This window comes from Aspergillus vadensis, assembly GCF_003184925.1.
Source record: "Aspergillus vadensis CBS 113365 unplaced genomic scaffold BO88scaffold_2, whole genome shotgun sequence".
Classification (NCBI taxonomy): Eukaryota; Fungi; Ascomycota; class Eurotiomycetes; order Eurotiales; family Aspergillaceae; genus Aspergillus; species Aspergillus vadensis.
The window spans coordinates 1,333,356-1,352,092 of record NW_020292040.1 but is presented as its reverse complement, the minus strand read 5'-3'; the positions used below and the strand labels follow the sequence as shown (position 1 = coordinate 1,352,092).

The window sequence follows — 18,737 nt, the reverse complement described above, 5'->3', positions numbered from 1 at the left end:
GTCGACGGAGAAACTCGTCGGCACTGGGTGCCTTCTACAAATTAGATTCACAGTGACTGAAAATCCCAGCACGTGAATCGGGATGACCTTCCCGATATCAGGAGCTGAATTGACTGAGACTCGCGAACAGCTAGCTTGCTAGCTAGGTCACACATCTTATATCTACTTATGCCTGCACCTGCGGCAGCAGTGCTGGGTCCAGCTGTCCAGCCGCATCTTGCGCCAGGGCATCGATAGACAACCCTCCTAGCAGCTTTAGCACCGGCATATCCACTCCTAACTCTTTGACGAACCAGACCCGCAGATCGACCGCGATGAGTGAATCTATGCCGAAATCAGATAACAAGGCTGCCCCAGGTAGCTCGGAATCTCGAGGCAGTTGTAGCTTGCGCTCAAGTTTTCTAGAGAAGCCCGCAGCAATGATCTCGGCCGCTTCGGTTAAGCTACTTGCCGACTGCAGCTGCGCCTTGATGGGGATTTGCTCCTGCTTACCGTCCCGAGCCTGCGACTGTCGAGAATACTGAATGTAGGACCAGAGGCTAGGGTTTTTGAACCATATCACGTCGGGATATTCTGCAGGGTCAGTCATAGCAAGACCGCAGATAATAGCCGGATCCCGGTCAGAGTCAGGCCGACCGGCCAGAATCGCCTCTGCAAACAATTCCAACAGGTCACGTTCGGATAATATCGATTTTCCAACAGTTTTTGCAAGGTGTTCTCTAGTCTGTGTTCCCATGCGAGCAACATAGCCAATGCCGCGCACTTCAGCTGGAAAGACAATGCTGCCGACCTGGCCACGGAGCCGTCGCTGAAGCACGAGATCCTCCATGTAAACCGCTGTTGCGGCATACATAGACTGGTTGAAGTTACCGGCTATACCGGTATACGAACCCATCAAGATGAAGAAGTCTAAATTTTCACCGTGATAGAGTTCATCCAATATCTGACTGCCCTTCACTTTGGGCCCCAGGACAGTGGCCACATCTTCCAGCGATGCTTTATCAAAAGCGACATCCCGGAGGACCATTGCGCCGTTTACAACACCCCCAACTGGTGGGAGCTCTGTCATGATGTAGTTGTGTACATGTAAAACAGAGGCACGGTCCGATACGTCCCTAAAATTGTCAATAAGTATGTATGCTGCTGAACAAAAGAAGGATCAGACTAACATGGCCTTGACGACGACGTGGGCCCCAAGGGCCGTCATCTCTTCGACCCAGCAAGGATCGATGTTAGGATTTCGACTGGTTAAAACCAAGTAACGGGCTCCACGGCTAATCATCCAGTGGCACACCGATCGCCCAAGATCACCCGTCATACCAACTAGCAAATAGGTCTTGTGGGAGTTCAAGTTTACTAAAGAGCTAGCAGATAAGGGGTATGCCAACACAGGCCCTGAATTCAGCCAGTCAACGATGATGGAGTGGCCACTGCCTAGGGAGTAAGAGGGAATGTCCTCTGGATTGATCGTGACAACAGTCGACCGCAAGGAGGTTTGTTGTTCCGCAAAAATGCAGGATGCTGCCAGGATATTTGTGCAGAAGCCCCCTTCGCCCTCTGGCCCTGAGACTGGCAAGCCGCCGTAGAGTGCGGACAAGCTATAGGTCGCCACTGCAGGAGACAACGCCGACCTAATTCGGGCAATGGTAGTGTCTGATTCAGACCTCAAACTGGCGAAAACCGAAACCCCAGCAGGTAACAGGCGCGAGATTGCACGTGATGAGCTACGGGGTGGAATGACAAGCGTGGTTGAACGCTTTCGGGCGACCTCGGTGCTTGTGATATACCGTACTCTGACACCTTTCATGGAGGCCATTGCAGCCACCGATTCTTGAAGAGATGCGGTAGCTCCGTCCAGAAGCAGAACAGTGTTGGATGGGGTTTTGCTAACCAGATCACGGGCAACCAGGGCCGTAGCAACTTCGCTTAAGTATGCAGCTTCGTCTTGTTCTGGGAGCCAGCTGGGAGCGTTCCAACACCAGGATGCTGGAGTGGAAACGACCGAGGCGTGGTTAATAGACAACCCCACAACTCGTGTGCGTGTCTTCTGGTCTTGTCCTAAAACTAGGTACGCAAAGCCAACAGACTCCACGTAAACCGTGGAAATAGTGGCATAGTGGACCCGAATGTAGACAATGTCTTTATTATGCACATGGACCATCTGGCCTGGCAGTGTCTTTTGGGGTAATGAGACCAGGGCGGCTTCCGTGTTATCAGAAACGACATTCACAGGCGTCAATTTGGGTTCCACATGCTCTCTACTGGCAAAGCCACGACTAGTAAGAAGTCGTCGGTTCATCGTGGGACTAGCCTTCAGCCTAGGGATCATCATCATGTCGTCTTCGAATCGAAGTTCCCATTCCGGATTCTCGGTACAGTCAGCGAGGCTATAGTCATTATAGGCTTCCGTATGAACAAGCCGCATGAGTGCTGTAGCTATGATATTGGGTTCAACCGTTTCCCAGTCATCGACAGTGAGGTGCTGGAGTAGGGCATGTGGAATCTCGTAAGACAAACAGCGTAAAATTCCTTTAGTCATGGCCTGATAGGGGTTTTCGCCGGGCTTGCCAGCCGCAACCCAGAGAAGCTTCCCAGCAGCCCCAAACAGCGCCTGTAGGCTGTGCAGACGGTTCGCAGAAAAATCTTGCAAGCAAGGGGTGTCTATGTCGGACAAAACCAAAACGGACAATAAAGATGCATTGGGTGGAGGGACGAAGTCTTCAAGCGTGGCCGAATGGCTGATACGAGCGAAAAAGGGTGCCACGAGATCCTGGACCCCAGCGAGTAGACGTTCTGTGCGTGGAGAGGCACCCCCAAGTAGGACAAGATCTGGGTATTGTCCCGTGGCGGGCACCAAAAGCGGTTTCTGCAACTTCAAAATGTGATCATCCACGGCCTGGGAGCTAAAGACCGAAAGTCCCACCTGTTCTCTGACTTCTGGAGAAGAACATGTTTCCACCCCCCCAAAGCCCGCGTTTCGGAGCACCTCGTCCCAGGTATCAATGGAGACCATAGGTCCCCAGGGGCGACCGTCGTTTTCTCCTAACCACCATCCTTCAAACCCGCCAAAAATGGTCGAAATGACAACATCTTCAGGGTCAATAAGCTCGAGCACAACAACCCTTCCGCCGGGCTTCAGTAAGCGTCGTACATGGGTCATGGTTTTAGTTAAGGAACGGGTAGCGTGCAGTACGTTGCTCGCGATGACCAGATCATACGCATGCTCGGCAAAATCCTGTTCTGTTGGATCCCGCTCTAGATCCAAGACTTGGTATATGAAGCGATCATTGTGCGTTTCAAAAGCGCTTTGGGCTTCTTCGAAGAAGGCCGCAGAGACGTCGGTATAGGTGTACGAATGATAGTCTCGTCCAATTTGGTCGAGCACCTCCCGTGTCGCTGAGCCTGTCCCAGCCCCAACTTCAAGAATCTTCATGCGAGGGTACCGGAAGGACAATTGACTTACGACACCAGCGAGACTGCAAGTCATCATCCGAAACCAGAAGTCTTGATAGAATCGAGTGAGGAGATCGTCGCGGCGTAGCTCTTCCATAATGCTGACTTGGCCACGCAGCCACCCTATGAGTTTCGGACCCGCAACCTCCAAGGTTTCCAAGTGGTTTTTGATCGCATGTTTCAGATCTTCTGAGACCACAGAGATGTAATCATCCCGGAGCCATTCTGCAGGATAATTGGGATGGTTGCCAGCCTGCACCCTGGACAACATCATATCCATCCAGGCTACATAGCGGCCTCGGTGCCAATCCAGCTGTTGACGATCTTCATATGTCAGCTGTTGTTGCGTGTCCCTCAAGTAAAGCAGAGCCACGCGGTTGACCTCGAGATAACAGCCAGGGAGACTAGGGGGCCTGGAGAGCATTGCGTTTGGCAGCAAAGGACCCCATTTACGTTCTGCGAATGCCCTGATATCGTCCATACTGGGCTGGGCAAGGGGAGATATTTCAACACCCTCTATTTGGACTAGACCATGACCTTCACTGTCGAACAGATCGATATCGCCGCGTATGCCTGAGTTATCAGTCCAGGACACTGTGGCCGCTACTTCATAGGGGCCACGGAGAGTTTGCCCGCTGCTGACGCGGTAGAGCGAAGGGTTAATTATTGTGCTTGCGATTCTAGTGGGGAGATACAAGCCAGATAATTGGCCGTCGTTAGGATCTCCCATGGCCGCCATTATGGCCTGGAGGCCAGTGTCTAACGTAGCAGGATGGATCAGAAGCGCTGAACCTACGTCGAGAATCGGTAATTTGGCATTTGCGACGTCCTTCCGACGCCAGATGTCTTGAAGGGTGCGAAAAATACCCGAGTAGCCATACCCCAGGCCATCTAGTTGCTGGTAGAACTCGTCTGAATCCACAGGGCGCAATCCCGGGGGTGTCGGACCCAATGATGGCAAGAGCGTTGCATCTGGCTCGCCAAAAGTTATCTCCAGGCGACCGGATGCACAGCAATGGAAGGAATCATCATCGAGACTCGATTGGCAGGTAAATACACCAGCTATTTTGTGGTCATTTCCATCTGTCCGATAGAAAGTAAACAGAGTCTCGACGCCGGAGGAATTATCAGGTACGGTAATCGCGCGATCAATGGTAAGTTCACGTATCTCGACGAGTTGAAGCAGCCGTTCATCTGCAACAAAACGGGCCGCCTCTAGAGCCATAACGAGATATCCTGTAGCGGGAAATACAACTTGGGATTGTACTTGGTGCCCGTCCATCCATTCCAAGTCCTGCACTCGCAAGAAGTTACGCCAGCGCCACTCTGCATCGCCAGTTTCAGGGGTAAGGGCGCCAAGGAGGGGGTGGATGGGGTGTCGACGGTTGATGCGCGCACTAGATAGACGTGGGACGGCCCAGTACCTTTGACTGTGGTCAAATGGATAGGTGGGAAGATCAGTTAGATAGTTAAACTTCATAGACGGCGAAAAGAGCCGGATGTATGAGACGACATCCAGAGTTTGACCTCCTAGACTTGCCCAGAAAGAGCCCACCGCCAGTGCTAAAGCTTCGATACCACCAGACTTGCGATTAGAAATTCCGACGTAAGGGACATCGGCTTCGTCAGGTTTGATGGTCGACAAGGTTTGCATGGTGGGCCCCTGAAGAGCAGCATGGGGTCCCACCTCAACGATAGCATCTATTCCCGGAAGTTCTGTCATGGCAGCTGTCAATGCCTGAGAGAAAAGTACAGGGCGAAGCATATTGTCGCTCCAGTACTGGATGTCAAGATTCTGCATAACTTGACCCTCGAAGACACTGGAAAACCACTTGGTGCCAGATGAGCCTTTGCGTCCCTGGACCTGGCACTGTCTCATTGATCGAACATATGGATCAGCACATGGTATCATATGACTAGAGTGATAAGCCGTATCGACACGCAAACGCCGCGAAGAATAGCCGAGACTCTCTATGACCCACTCCATCTCAGTGATCAACTCACTGTCGCCTGAGAAAGTCACACTGGTAGGAGAATTGAAGGCAGCCACGACAATTGTACCAGAATGGGCCGCTTCGCTACACATTGCATCCGCCTGATCCCATGGTGTACTAACTGCTAGCATAGCACCAGACTTCCCCTGAGAGCCAGCGTACTGTGCTGCGACTCCTCGCAAATAGGCGACCCGAATGGCATCTCTTAGAGTCAGCCAACCTGCTGCATAGGCTGCACCAATTTCACCAGAGGAATGGCCAACAACAGCCGCAAATTCTATCCCAAGTGAGCGCAGGATATTAACCTGGATGATTTGCAGTGCTGTACGCAGCGGTAGCGAGATTGCTGCTGAGTTGAGCCGAGATGTCTCCTCGGGAGCGGACAATTCATCCAAAAGAGTGAACGCCGGTCTGTACTCCGCTGGAAGAGTATCCAGGGCCTGCTGCATCTCTTCCATCCAAATCTGAGACTGTGGGCATTGAGAGATAACATCTAAGCCCATCTGTGGCCATTGTGCGCCTTGACCCGTGAAAACACCCAATATTCTTTTTGGCCCAGGGGTGAGCCGTCGTGTGATAGTTGACGATGTGTCAGCAGATCGTCGTTGCAGTTCATCATTTAGGGACCCCCGCAGGCTTTCAATTGTGCCCGCAGTAAGAATTAAGCGGTGACTCAAGGTGGATCGTTTCTTTAGAAGGGAAGCGGCTAGTTCCAGTAGGTTTACTGTAGGGCGCTCCTCCAAATAACTGACATAATTTCGTAGGACCGCAGTGAGCGAGATTTCAGATGCTGCTGAGAATACAAACGGAAGAATTGTTGGTGTTACAGGCTCACAGTCTGATGAAGATGATGGAGGTCTGTCAAAGCTCTCCAGAACGACGTGCGCATTGGTGCCCCCAAATCCAAATGAGTTGACCGACACCCGTCGTGGAGACCCGGATGGAAGGTCTGGCCAGGGAAGAGCTTGAGTCGGGAATTGGAGATGGGAGGTATATGGAGCCACTAGGGGGTTGAGTCTGTTAAACGGCAGGTTGGGTGGTATGACACCATGCTGGATGGCTAGTGATGCTTTGAGAACCCCAGCAATTCCTGCCGTGCCTTCTGCATGGCCTGTGACGCTTTTAATGGAGCCCACGTAGATGACATCATCGGGATTGGAGCCATCGTCGAAAAACGCAGAGGAAATACCAAATGCCTCTTGAGGATCACCCGCTTGTGTTCCTGTCCCATGGGCTTCGAAAAATTGGCAACGGTCTTCTCGGCGAAGGGGATTGAGACCAGCGCGCGCATATGTTGAGCGAATAAGCTCCCGCTGTGCCTCACCATTAGGCAAGGTCAGTGCTTCGGTATGACCGTCCGAATTTACACCAGTAGAGCGAATGACACATTCAATGGGATCAGCATCAGCAACTGCATCCTGGAGACGCTTCAATACGAGCGCGGCCACCCCTTCGCCTCGGGCATAGCCATCGCCCTGGGCATCCCACATATGACAGCGCCCTGTAGGTGACATCATATGCATCTGGGACTCCCCAATAAAGGGATCTGGGGATAGAATCAGGTTGCTACCCACGACAACAGCGAGTGAGCAGTCCCCATTGCGTAATGCCTCCGCCGCCAGGTGGAGTGCTACTAAGCTCGAGGAGCAGGCCGTATCCAGAACAAATGAGGGTCCATGCCAATCGAAAAAGTAAGAGATTCTATTGGCAAGGATCGAGGCTGTTGTACCAGTGACTGAAAAAGGGCGTAGCATATTTAGGTCTGCGTTGATCAGGGATTGGTAGTCGTTGCTCATGGAGCCACAGTAAACTCCCGTATATGAACCCTGCAAGTGCTGCAGCGGAAGCCCGGACCTTTCGAGAGCTTCGTATACTACTTCCATGAGCAATCGTTGCTGAGGATCCATTGACGCGGCCTCCGCGGGCGAGACCTTGAAAAAAGGGGCATCAAATGCCCGAATATCCTCCTGGAGAAAGTAGGCCTCGGGAGCAACCATCATGCCGGGCCGGGCCTTGCCAGCTTGGTAGAAGGCGTCTGAATTGAAGCGGTCAGGAGGGGGCTTAGAGGCGACATCGCGCGGATTCTCCAGTAGTTCCCAGAGTCGAGAGGGCGAGGAGGCCGATCCTGGGAATCGGCAGCCTGTGCCGATGATGGCGATTGGTTCTGTTTGTGTCATCGGGACGAGTTGAAAGATCGGGTTTTCAATTTGAAGGGGAAGATAGTCTAAAACAACGAATGTCGTTCACAAATCTGATAGGAATCTGAGGCCTTCGGTGGCTTTGCACTATATAAGGGCAAAGGCTGTGATGGTGTTTAGCATGTTAGGAAGGTGGATCATGATCGAATGATGAATAATGACTTGCGATTAGGAAAGACAAACAAGGAGTACGTCTACAATGGCTTCACTTCCCCATTACGCACTTTAACTTTCTTGCTTTGCTTTTTTGGTTCGACCGCTCATAGAACTTCCGGTGTGTATCTATCTTCAATCCCGGAGAGCATCGCATTAACTTCTCGGCCTTGAGCAAGACCGAGACCAGACCCCGCACGCAGCTCTACATTATCTGATGCCCGGTGTGTTAGTGCTGACGTTGGTGTTAATCGATATGAGCTATTCTCTTGGAGAAGGAGTGGGGACGGGTGGGGAGTTGTTTGGTGAAGCCACAAACCATCCGATAGACGGACTCTCGGCTCCATGATCGACGGCGAAACGATTTTCCATCATATGATCGTCTTGTTCGAGCTTTTCCTTTCTTCCTTATATTTTATTTTTCTTTTCATTGAAGTTGCATAAATCAGGGACTGCTCTGGGCACTGACGCCCCCAAAAATCCATTCCGGATTGACGACAGCACACTGAGCAGACTCTCTGACGAGCGAGAGGCCTCGAAAATCCAATATGCCGGGCGGCTGGGAAATTTACTCGAGCGTTACGCTCACTATCTATGATATTATCGTTCACTGGTGGAACGACAATTATGTGTGGCGATGTCCCTTGCCAGTTCTTAGTTCCTTCTTTGCGGCAAACGTTGGACCTCGCCATATGGACATTGGTGTCGGTACCGGGCTTTTCCCTGTACAGCATCGCGAGCAGATGCGGCAGCGACACCAAGAATGGCCTCAGCACTTGGTTCTTGTCGACATGAACCCTTCGTGTCTCCAAAAATCTGCTGAACGTATCGACTGTCCGAGCAAGACTGAATGTGTGCAGGCTAGTGTTTTCGAGCCATTCACCGTTCCAGCCGGACAAGGATCCCTTGGTACATCATCCAAATTTGACTCCATATCTATGATGTACCTGCTGCATTGTCTACCTCCGCCAACCGATCACAAGGCGACTGTGTTTGCGCACCTGAAACGCCACTTGACTCCGGAAGGGACTCTGTTTGGTGCCACTATCTTAGGTTATGGCGCACAGCATAATCTGCTCGGGCGTCTGACCATGCGCTTCTACAACTGGAAAGGCATATTTGGAAATACGGATGATAACCCGGAGGTATTTGTCAAGGCATTGGAAAATGAATTTGAGGAGGTCGAGACCCATATTGTAGGAGTGGTGCTGCTCTTTCGGGCTCGCAAACCCCGGTTGGCCTGAGCCACTTGAATGTAGGGCTTCGAGGTGCCTCACGTGTTTTACATCGAGGGGTTGTTACAATCAGAGGAAGACGTACATACTGTTACACGTTGATTCCTATCCAACCAGGCTTGACTGGTGCCCTGGACATTCGAGGATGTCTTGTTTTGTTACTCCAACAATTTTGTATCCATAAGATTCCGATTGGGTCCGAATCTCTGTGCAACATTAGACAATATTTATTAGCGTCGTCCAATGAAATTCAGTGTCTCGAGCTTGCTGAAACCTTCTTTGCGAGTAGAATTGGGCAAAAGGTAGACGATCAGACGGTGTACAAGCTCAAATTCTTCAGGCTGGCTCGCAGGGCCCCGGACAGGGATCCATTCAAAATCGGAATTGCCAATCTTGGATGGGGCCTGGGCTCGGAGCCCGTGAAGAGACGAATAGAGCGGCTCGGAGAAGCGGGTCGCCGATCTTTCTCCAATGTGCCGATCCCTCGGGTTCGTATCTTCTGCAAGATTGCGAGCTAAAACTCAATAAAGACTGGGGCAACAGAGCAACCGGTTACGGAGTTATTATTTCCGACGCTGATGCTGGCAAGCAGAGCTAGTATGCGCATGGATGCCGTCATGACGAGGGGGCGATAAGAAGGCCAGGCTTTGCTACCGGTATACAACTACAAGCCAGCAAAATACCTAGTCTGTCGGCCGACATGGAAGAGAACCCGTGCAAGATCCAGTCAGGATCGGGAACAAACGAATTGTCCACTCCTTTGATACTTTTTCATGATGCAGGCGGCACTGTGTTCCCGTATTTTTGCTTGGGTGAGCTGCATCGGCCGCTTTACGGCATTGGCAACACTCATTTCGATCACGGAGGCAAATGGGACCATGGCATTCGTCAAATGGGAGTTGTTTATTCACACTTACTTCGGTCGGTCATCGGGTCCGGGGAAGTCATCCTGGGAGGTATGATGAAATGTTAGCGCTAACGCGGAATCTCTGGCACTAACAATGAATTGCTTTTTGCACAAAGGATGGTCTCTCGGCGGCTGTGTTGCTTTGGAAGTTGCATCTCGACTAATGAAACTTCCCCAGTACACGGTGCAGGGTGTCATCATGATCGACAGTGTCTTTCCGATTGCCAAGGTCACGGACAAGTATCCCCGCACGATCGCTGATGTTGCTGCCAGCTTCCAGCTACCGGCCCGAATGTCCGATGCCCGGCGGGTACAAGCGCAGCAATGCATTCTGCACGCTCACGAGATGCAGCGTGACTGGAGACCGCCACAATTTTCGTCAGGTCCGCCTCCTGCAATACTCATACGCGCAGCCGATCCGGTACATCTTGACCCCGAAGGGGAGCCCCACTACATCGATCTCATTCGGGACTGGACGTACCTGGGATGGGAGGAGTACGATACGAGCTTCATCAAAGCTTGCTTGGAGATCCCAGGCAACCATTTTACCATATTTGATGATCAACATGTCTGACTCCCTTTGGCATTTGTCATGACCTTGCTGATGATGCTGCAGTGTCACCAAACAACGGCCAAAATCGGGGAAGCTTGCGCAATGTTGACCCGACCGCAACAGCCAAATCCCGAATGATCGACAGTGCATCAATCTAGATGCAGGGATTCATCAAGAGCATAAGACAATCGAGATCGAGTCGATCTGCGTTATTGCATCTTGATAGGTCATTTTCTAGGAACGAGGCGTAGCTGTTCGACTGGATGTTGTTGGAATTCTGGCTCTGTAGATAGCAATGCTGGCAACGGAGCTGAACCGGGCGGGCCTGAGGACACGAGCCGGGTTGATTTCTTATTCCGAGACACGCTTTTGCATACCGATAGACTATTGATGCATCCATCCATTTGAATATTTTCACAGCGAACTGCATTCTCTCTCAGCTGGTGGCGATTACACAGGTCATGCGGTACTTAATTAGTAGCTGCCGAGAATTCCTCGCCGAAACGAGCACCTCGTGCTTGCCGTCAAATGCCGATAAGGACCGCCAGGGATAGAACAAGGCATATATATAGAATTTTTAGGGATTAAGCCCGAGCCACAGTGAAGATTGCATATCCAAATTCGTTAAACACAACAATATACCCACCATGCTTGATAAACACATACCTGATGGTCACTTAGAGACAACAAGTGCCCACTGGAGGGATTTGAATCAAATTGTTCAGAATGGAGAACTCAGCATCGACGGCTATAGCCTTAGTCTTTCTGATGTTGTCGCCGTAGCAAAGTCAGCCAATATCCCCTTCAAATAACATCTACTCACACGAATTGAGCCTAACATTTGAGATAGATACGGCTGCCAGCCTCGACTTACCGAAAAGCCTGAGACGATCGATGCTATTAATGGGAGTGTGGTAGCACTAGCCGAATGCCTTCGAGATGGGCATCATATTTACGGTAGGTCGAGGCTTCGAATGAACTTTTAGATCGTATTACAATTGACCAACGATCTATCAGGCGTCAATACTGGATTTGGCGGGAGTGCTGACTCACGGACGAACCAGACGACCACTTTGCAGAGCTCTCTCCTCCAGCTACTCCAAAGCGGCATTCTCACCACATCTGATACTACCAATGAAGGCCTACAACACAATTTCCAAGAGCAAAGCTCCCACTCCATGCCTTCCGAATGGGTCAAGGCGACTATGCTTGTGAGAAGCAATTCAGTTGCCCGGGGCCATTCAGCCGTGTCACTGCCCGCAATTAGTGCAATCTTGCGGTTGATTCGTGAGGATGTCATCCCTGTAATTCCTCTTCGAGGAACTATTTCCGCATCAGGGGATCTCATGCCGCTCGCATACGTTGTTGGGGCGATTGAAGGGAGTCCCGGGATCTATGTGCGTGTCAAGGACGGATCGGAGCATCATGTTGTCACGGCTCAGAAGGCACTGCAGACAATTGGTGCTAAGGGAGTCACATTGGGACCCAAAGAGGGCCTTGGTTTGGTGAACGGCACAGCCGCTTCAGGTGCTCTTGCCGGCTTAGTGCTTTATGAGGCGCATCAGCTGGCCGTACTTGCGCAGGCAGTTACTGCTCTTACAGTTGAGGCCATACAAGGGAGCACAGAAAGTTTTCATCCTTTTATCGCTCGGGTGCGTCCGCATCAAGGCCAGATTGAAGCCTCGGAAAACATTTTGTCCCTGCTGAAAGGCTCTCTACTTGCCAGGGGAAGTAGTACCACACAAACTAGGACGGGGCTTGTCCAAGATCGTTATTCTCTCCGAACAGCCAGTCAATGGATTGGACCCCAACTGGAGGATCTTCTTCTCGCGGATCGGCAAGTCCAGGTCGAACTTAATTCAACGTCGGATAACCCGCTTATTGATACGGGCTCGAAGACCTTTTACACGGGAGGTAACTTCCAAGCAACTTCGATTACTTCAGCAATGGAGAAGACCCGACTTGCACTGCAAATGTTCGGAAAGATGTTGTTTGTTCAGTGCAACGAGATGATCGACCCTAACCTGAACAATGGTCTGCCCACAAACCTAGTCGCTGACGATCCCAGCCTTTCCTTCACTATGAAGGGGGTAGATATCAACATGGCGGCCTACATGTCTGAGTTAGCGTATCTCGCCAATCCAGTTAGCTCCCACGTTCAGACCGCAGAGATGCAGAACCAAGCGCTCAACTCACTGGCATTTGTTTCAGCACGGTATACCATGAAGGCGGTTGATATTGTGTCAATGATGGGAGCGTGTGCACTATACGTTGCTTGCCAAGCCCTCGACCTGCGTGTCCTGCAACTCCGCTTTTTTGAAAGACTCCAGGATACCGCCAAAGATATCGCAAACGGAGCTTTTGGGAAGGTGCTTGAGCCACATGAGGTCGACAAGGTAGCGGATCATCTTTCCCAAGCGTTCCAGAACTCTTGGCCATCGACTTCACGTCTCGACTTAACAGATCGCTGCGAGCGCGTGGGCGAGATGTTCGTCCCCGTGCTTTTTGGGGCTCTTATAGAGATTGTCCCACAGAATAGGCAGGATTCCGATCTATTTTCAGCAATTAATGCATGCAAGATGATGAGTGTCCTCAAGCTTGAAGCTGTTTATCGAGAGGTATTCGCCGAATTTTGCACTTTGCAACCAACAGCCGACTTCCTCGGAATAGGGACAAAGGAGATCTATACGGCCATTCGTCATGACCTTCGAATCCCGTTCCACCAGGGCCTCGTTGAACACCCCTCGGCGAGCCAAAACGATTTGCCAGAGACGATCAATGGTAGAGCCAAGAAGACTGTTGGGGGGTGGATATCAGTTGTATATGAAGCATTGCGAAACGATACGCTGAGTGGCACAATCCTAAATGCATTTCAGCAATAAACATCGGACAATACTGGCACAATGAAAGCGGGTAAAGCCCTTTCAACAAGGCTAAGGGACGACACCAGCCTCTGTCCGTACTCAAGGGTCACCCACATCCTGAGCATTCGAGCCAGCAAAGACTTATAGATCATAGGAGTCGCATGGAAAGTCTTAGATAGCCAATACAGGTATTTGAGAGAAATAGAATGAGCTTAGTGATTATAATCCCAAGGTGTGTAGTTGTCAAAAGTCATGAGATTAAGCGGGAATAAATGGAGATGGTCATGTGGTCATTACACACGTACCACGTGCTTTTCTGGCGGTTCCTGAAGAACCGCTACAGAACTTCCTATTCGTCCATATTCCGCAGTCACCGTTAAGATAAAGAAAACTGGTTTGATTGCGAATGTGTAGCTAGTGCAAAGCTACATCCAGGATGTAGACATTTAATGTCAACGAGTCCTTCCCAATGTATTCACAGTACTATCATTCAAACCTGCTACCCCACCTGGCCGATCTTCATAATGACGGTCAAGAGACGAAAGCTTCGCGTTTCTCCCAATTTTCGATGAACTGCTCCAGCAAATCTGCGTCAAGAGCAACATACTTGATGTCCGGTCGGTCTTGCAAGGCGCGTGTCGTGTTCGTCGGATCATACACAGGAGTATTTTTGCTTGTCTGCAGCCGGCTTAAACCCTCATAAACAGGCTCGTCAAGCAGGGGCATCATGGATTCTAATGCATTTCCTGGAAAGTCACGGATCTTCTCCACCCACTCCCTATAGTCCACCATCTTTAGGGGGTATCCGATATCGCGCAGCATCTTATACTTTTGATTGTGACCGATTGATAGGGATCTATCTGGTGGCACGATGTGATACGAGCGACCGAGATTTTCCCGACTGGAAGCAATATGCAGAATAGCCTCCGCAACATAGTCGACTGTCACATAATCCAAAAACTGGTCGGGAAGATAGGGAAAGCAACCGCACTGAATGCTGCCCATAATCAATCGGGAGAAATAGTCTTTCTCGTCGGCAAGGGCGCTTTTGCTGTGGCCAATGATAAACCCGGGTCTGTATATTGCAGTTGGCAGACCGCCAGCACGGGCTCGTCGAACGATCTGTTCGGCGACGAATTGGCTCGCCGCGTATCCAGTATCATATGGAAGTGCATTGAGGTGAGGATCTAGCGACTCATCCTCGTACACGCGGTCCACATTGTTGATGTATCCGGTGACAGTCCAGACGTCAATCGACGACACGTAATGAAGAGATTTGCGACGACCTAGCATTGCGGCCCGAATGACGTTCCGAGTACCTAGAATATTGGGCACATGGTGCGCCTCGTAAGGCTGGCACCAGTTAACCCGCGCACCAATGTGAAAGACAACGCTTGCCCAATTTATGAGCCATTTGAATTGTTTCTCCCCAAGCCCAAGAGTCGACTCTCCCATATCGCCGTGCAGGACCATGATCTTCTGGGTTATTTCCCGTCGATCGTCCCAGAGATTGTACTTCTCCAGCGTTTCTTTGACTCGAGTGCTGGCATCGACGGCATCCTTGCCGCGGGCAAGGCAAGCAACCCTGTGTACCGATGGCATGGATAGGAGCCCATGAAGTATATGTGCACCAAGGAATCCCGTAGCACCGGTGAGGAATACGCGACCTTCGCCCTTGGAACGCCAATCAGGGGGAAGGAGGTCAGACCCTAAGTTTTTGGAATCCTCCACGCAACGCTCTAGGCTGAATTGCGCGCTATTGCTATTTGAGCTGTTCATGGATTTTGCAAGTTGTTCCACCGTTGGATTTTGATGGAGTTGAGCCAGAGTGATGCTTTCTTTATAGTCCCGTTTGATCATACCGACGAGGCGAGCTGCTTGAAGAGAGGTGAGTCCTTGGGTGAAGAAGTCATCATTCATATTGATCTCCAAACCGGGGAGAAATTCCTGAAGTGTCGATAAAAGACATTGAGCTATGTCCTTCTTTCCCTCGCGATCATTAGTTCTTGTGGCCTTGGTTATATTGTTTTTGGGATGGCCTCCCTCCTTTCGGTGGCGTGGCTGCTCTGTGTCATTGTGTGGTTGAAGCGCCTTCTTATCAACCTTTCCATTATGGGATAAAGGAAGCCTGCGCTTCACGTATATCGTGCTCGGCACCATATATTGGGGTAAACTCTCTTTTACCCAATGAACCAACTCGTCAGAAGTGACTTGACTATCCCAGTTGGATGGAACCACATAAGCATCAATATACCCCGAGCTGCTTTCTTCAGGAATATACTTGACAACGCACGCGTGAACCTTGGGATGTTTCTCAACACAGCATGAAATATCTCCTAGCTCTACTCGGTATCCCGAAATCTTGACTTGGTCATCAGCGCGGCCGATGAATTCAAGGACACCGCTCCCGTCTCTCCACTGAGCAATGTCGCCGGTTCTGTAGACTCGGATAGGTTGGTCTGACAATTCACCCAACATAGCTGCAGAAAGAGAAATAAAATGTTTTTCGTTTTCTTCATTCCGGTTAAGGTATCCCGGCGATAACTGAGGCCCCGCAATGCAGATTTCTCCAGTGTGCCCTGGCTCGATAATCGAATTGAGATCCTCATCAAGGAGGTAGACCATTGTATCCCCAACAGGCCGTCCTATACTTACGCGTGAACGTCGCATCTCTTCTGTATCTAATCGGCCCACTGTCGCAAATATAGTCGCTTCTGCAGGGCCGTAGCCATTCCATAGATTCTCCGGAGGTGCGGCCTCAAGTACCTTACGCAGGGCACTGGAACTGATCGCCTCACCCCCGACCACGACGTGGCGTAGCCCACCGAAAGTAGATGGTGCAGTTAACGCAACAACGTGAAATAGGGCTGTGGGTACAATCATAGTGGAAATCTTATGCTCACGCACGAAGTCCTGCAGAGATGGTGGATCAGCACGCACAAGATCGGGTACTCGAACGATAGTCGCCCCGGCGAGCAGGGTCAGCCACATCTCGCAGACAGACAGGTCAAATCCAGGTGTAATGAGGGCCGTCATCCGGTCTGAGGGAAGCAGCGGCCCGAAGGGGAAGTTATTGAGAGCGTGAAGAATACTGCTGCTGAGGACCTGAATTGGCTTAGGCCGGCCGGTGGAACCAGAGGTGAACATGATATGGCTGCGATGTGACTCTGGACTATTTATGCGAACAGTAATCGCAGTCTCCGTATCCATTTCGACTTTTGTTTCGAGCACTGACTCGATGAGAATGGCACTCTGTTTCTCAACTCGATCGATATTGTCTTTATCGGTGATGATATGCTTAGTGTTCAAGTCTTCCAGGATGGACTTGAGGCGATCCTCAGGCGCAGCTGGGTCGACGGGAACACAACTTCCTCCTGCGCGAAAAACGGCAACCTGGGCCATGACCTGATGCAGTCCAGTATTGGCCACGATGCACACCGGCGTGCCAGGCTCAAAAGCCTGTTGGTCTAGTTGATCAGCAACCATGTCGGCCCGGGCGATCAGTTCCCGGTAGCTGACGACGCGGTCATCATCCACAGCCGCCACAGCATCCGGAGCCGTATTAGCCTTTTGTACCAGGACTGCTTCCATTTGTATATCTGAAGACTTCTTAATCGCGAGTAAAGGGGGCGAAAGTTCTACTGAACATTGGCGATGTTATCTAAAACAGAAATGCCTCCATCAGACGCACAGGGATTGCTTTATACCCTACCGGACCAGATTACTGCTGAATATTAAAATTTCATCTCGCCTTCTCAACCAGCATGCAGCAATCGTCTCAACAGGATTTTAAGCAGACAGTCTTGTTTTTGCTAATGTCCATCGAGGCAAGCTCCAAAACAAACCTGCAAACAAGAGGCAATCCTCTATGATCATTATTATGCAATACCTCTTGTCTTCACCATGGACGAACCTACAATGTGGCTCAGTGATATTTTAGGGAATTACTGAATTCTCTTCGCAGGTTCTCGCTTCTAAGGGAGGTGAACAAATGATGCAACGCATTATACTATGATCATTATGGTATGATTTCCAGGCTTCTGTTTCGGTACATAGTACTTCAAAGTTTAACAGAATCCCATCGAATCCCTAAAGCTTATCTGCAGACCCTTACTTACTCAGTAGATTGAAGAGTTTAATCCATGTCTCAATGAGAAGCTATAAATTATGGTCATGATTATATAATAATAATGAATTCTCACATAGACAGAGTTTTGTTCAAGGGCTGCTGATCTTCTCTAAATCACACGATTTCATTCGCAGGCCCTGATACCGACGAGAGATGATCTACATTGTCTCAATTTGACTTTTTGAATCCCGGGGAAAGGCTTCGGGTGGCAACAACATGAACTACATCATTCATCATGTTCCCTATATGATCTCCAGCGCTAAGGCCTTTGTAGGGACAATGAGATGATTTCGAGGGATGTGAAGACATAGCAAAGTACTTGGGGGAGTATGACAGGATTCGTAGCTTCATTACTGCCGTGGGACGCTGAACTCTGACAACCCACTAATGTTGTAGGATATATCTATCTGTCTCCAGTTTTTGAAAAGCCTCACTCATGTCATCACCCTGACCCGACAGCGATAGTACCTCTGACATATGCGGAAATACTGTTCCAATGGATACCACTGATGATCGTTTCGCACTCTGTCAAAGAGCCATTAGGTAAATTGCCCCGTTGTTCTCTTTCCTAGAGACTTGTCGACACCAACTTCATTGTCTGCAAAACTTTGGCGCAATCGCGAAAGTAACGTTGGAGATATCAGTGGGCCTCTGGATTCTGTTAGCCTAGTTGGTTTACGCAAAATTATTCTATTTGTTTCTAGATGCTGAATGACTTTATAGCCCTACTCTGCAAGGATGCGGTAGTGGCCGTGACATATTCGCCCTAAGTGGACCCATACTGGCCACTAAATATCTGCCACTAAATATCTGCCACTAAATATCTGCCACTAAATATCTGCCAAAGTATGGAAAAGAGCTAGTGTCCTGGGTCCCAATAATACTAGCTACACACCCACCTGCTAGTCGCCCATGATATCCAATATTGACGGAGGTTGGATAGGTATACCGTTCAACAATGAAGGTTAACCCCATATTCCGGAGGCAAGTCCACCTATATCTTGCTATGCGCTCCGAGATCAACGGGGCATATACCTCAAAATACAGCATCTGTTGCTAGACCCAAATGGACTACTAATTAGTCTAGTTACCAACAGTCCCGTGGGAATCTCCCTTCCCTACAAGTAGCCGGATTTGACGACAGGCCGCCACTTGGGCTGAAGTTATTTTTGCAAATCAGTGATATACATTGGACTTCTTCCACATCAAACACCTTGTAGCTCCACGATTACAGGCCTTTAATAGATGGTC

The 18,737-nt window shown here is 50.2% G+C and overlaps 5 protein-coding genes across 5 annotated transcripts; 3 read left to right on the top strand and 2 right to left on the bottom strand.

Annotated features, from left to right (window-relative positions):
- Window positions 1-166: 166 nt before the first annotated feature.
- BO88DRAFT_380245 (polyketide synthase) lies at window positions 167-7,624 on the bottom strand (the record flags this gene model as incomplete). Its single annotated transcript, XM_025704521.1, has 3 exons — window positions 167-1,115; window positions 1,170-5,993; window positions 6,075-7,624. The coding sequence occupies 3 exons, from the start codon at window positions 7,622-7,624 to the stop codon at window positions 167-169; spliced, it is 7,323 nt and encodes a 2,440-aa protein (XP_025567430.1).
- Window positions 7,625-8,346: 722 nt separating this feature from the next.
- Window positions 8,347-9,042, top strand: BO88DRAFT_432026 (S-adenosyl-L-methionine dependent methyltransferase; the record flags this gene model as incomplete). Its single annotated transcript, XM_025709332.1, has 1 exon — window positions 8,347-9,042. The coding sequence occupies one exon, from the start codon at window positions 8,347-8,349 to the stop codon at window positions 9,040-9,042; it is 696 nt and encodes a 231-aa protein (XP_025567429.1).
- Window positions 9,043-9,236: 194 nt separating this feature from the next.
- Window positions 9,237-10,514, top strand: BO88DRAFT_468217 (thioesterase domain-containing protein; the record flags this gene model as incomplete). Its single annotated transcript, XM_025711552.1, has 2 exons — window positions 9,237-9,989; window positions 10,057-10,514. Exons 1-2 carry the CDS (start codon window positions 9,734-9,736, stop codon window positions 10,512-10,514), a joined length of 714 nt encoding a protein of 237 aa, XP_025567428.1. The 5' UTR covers window positions 9,237-9,733.
- Window positions 10,515-11,140: 626 nt separating this feature from the next.
- BO88DRAFT_484535 (aromatic amino acid ammonia-lyase) lies at window positions 11,141-13,375 on the top strand (the record flags this gene model as incomplete). The annotated part of the gene is made up of 3 exons (XM_025712284.1): window positions 11,141-11,280; window positions 11,344-11,450; window positions 11,511-13,375. 3 exons carry the CDS (start codon window positions 11,141-11,143, stop codon window positions 13,373-13,375), a joined length of 2,112 nt encoding a protein of 703 aa, XP_025567427.1.
- Window positions 13,376-13,840: 465 nt separating this feature from the next.
- Window positions 13,841-16,948, bottom strand: BO88DRAFT_357321 (nonribosomal peptide synthase; the record flags this gene model as incomplete). The annotated part of the gene is made up of 1 exon (XM_025703757.1): window positions 13,841-16,948. One exon carries the CDS (start codon window positions 16,946-16,948, stop codon window positions 13,889-13,891), a length of 3,060 nt encoding a protein of 1,019 aa, XP_025567426.1. The 3' UTR covers window positions 13,841-13,888.
- Window positions 16,949-18,737: the final 1,789 nt, after the last annotated feature.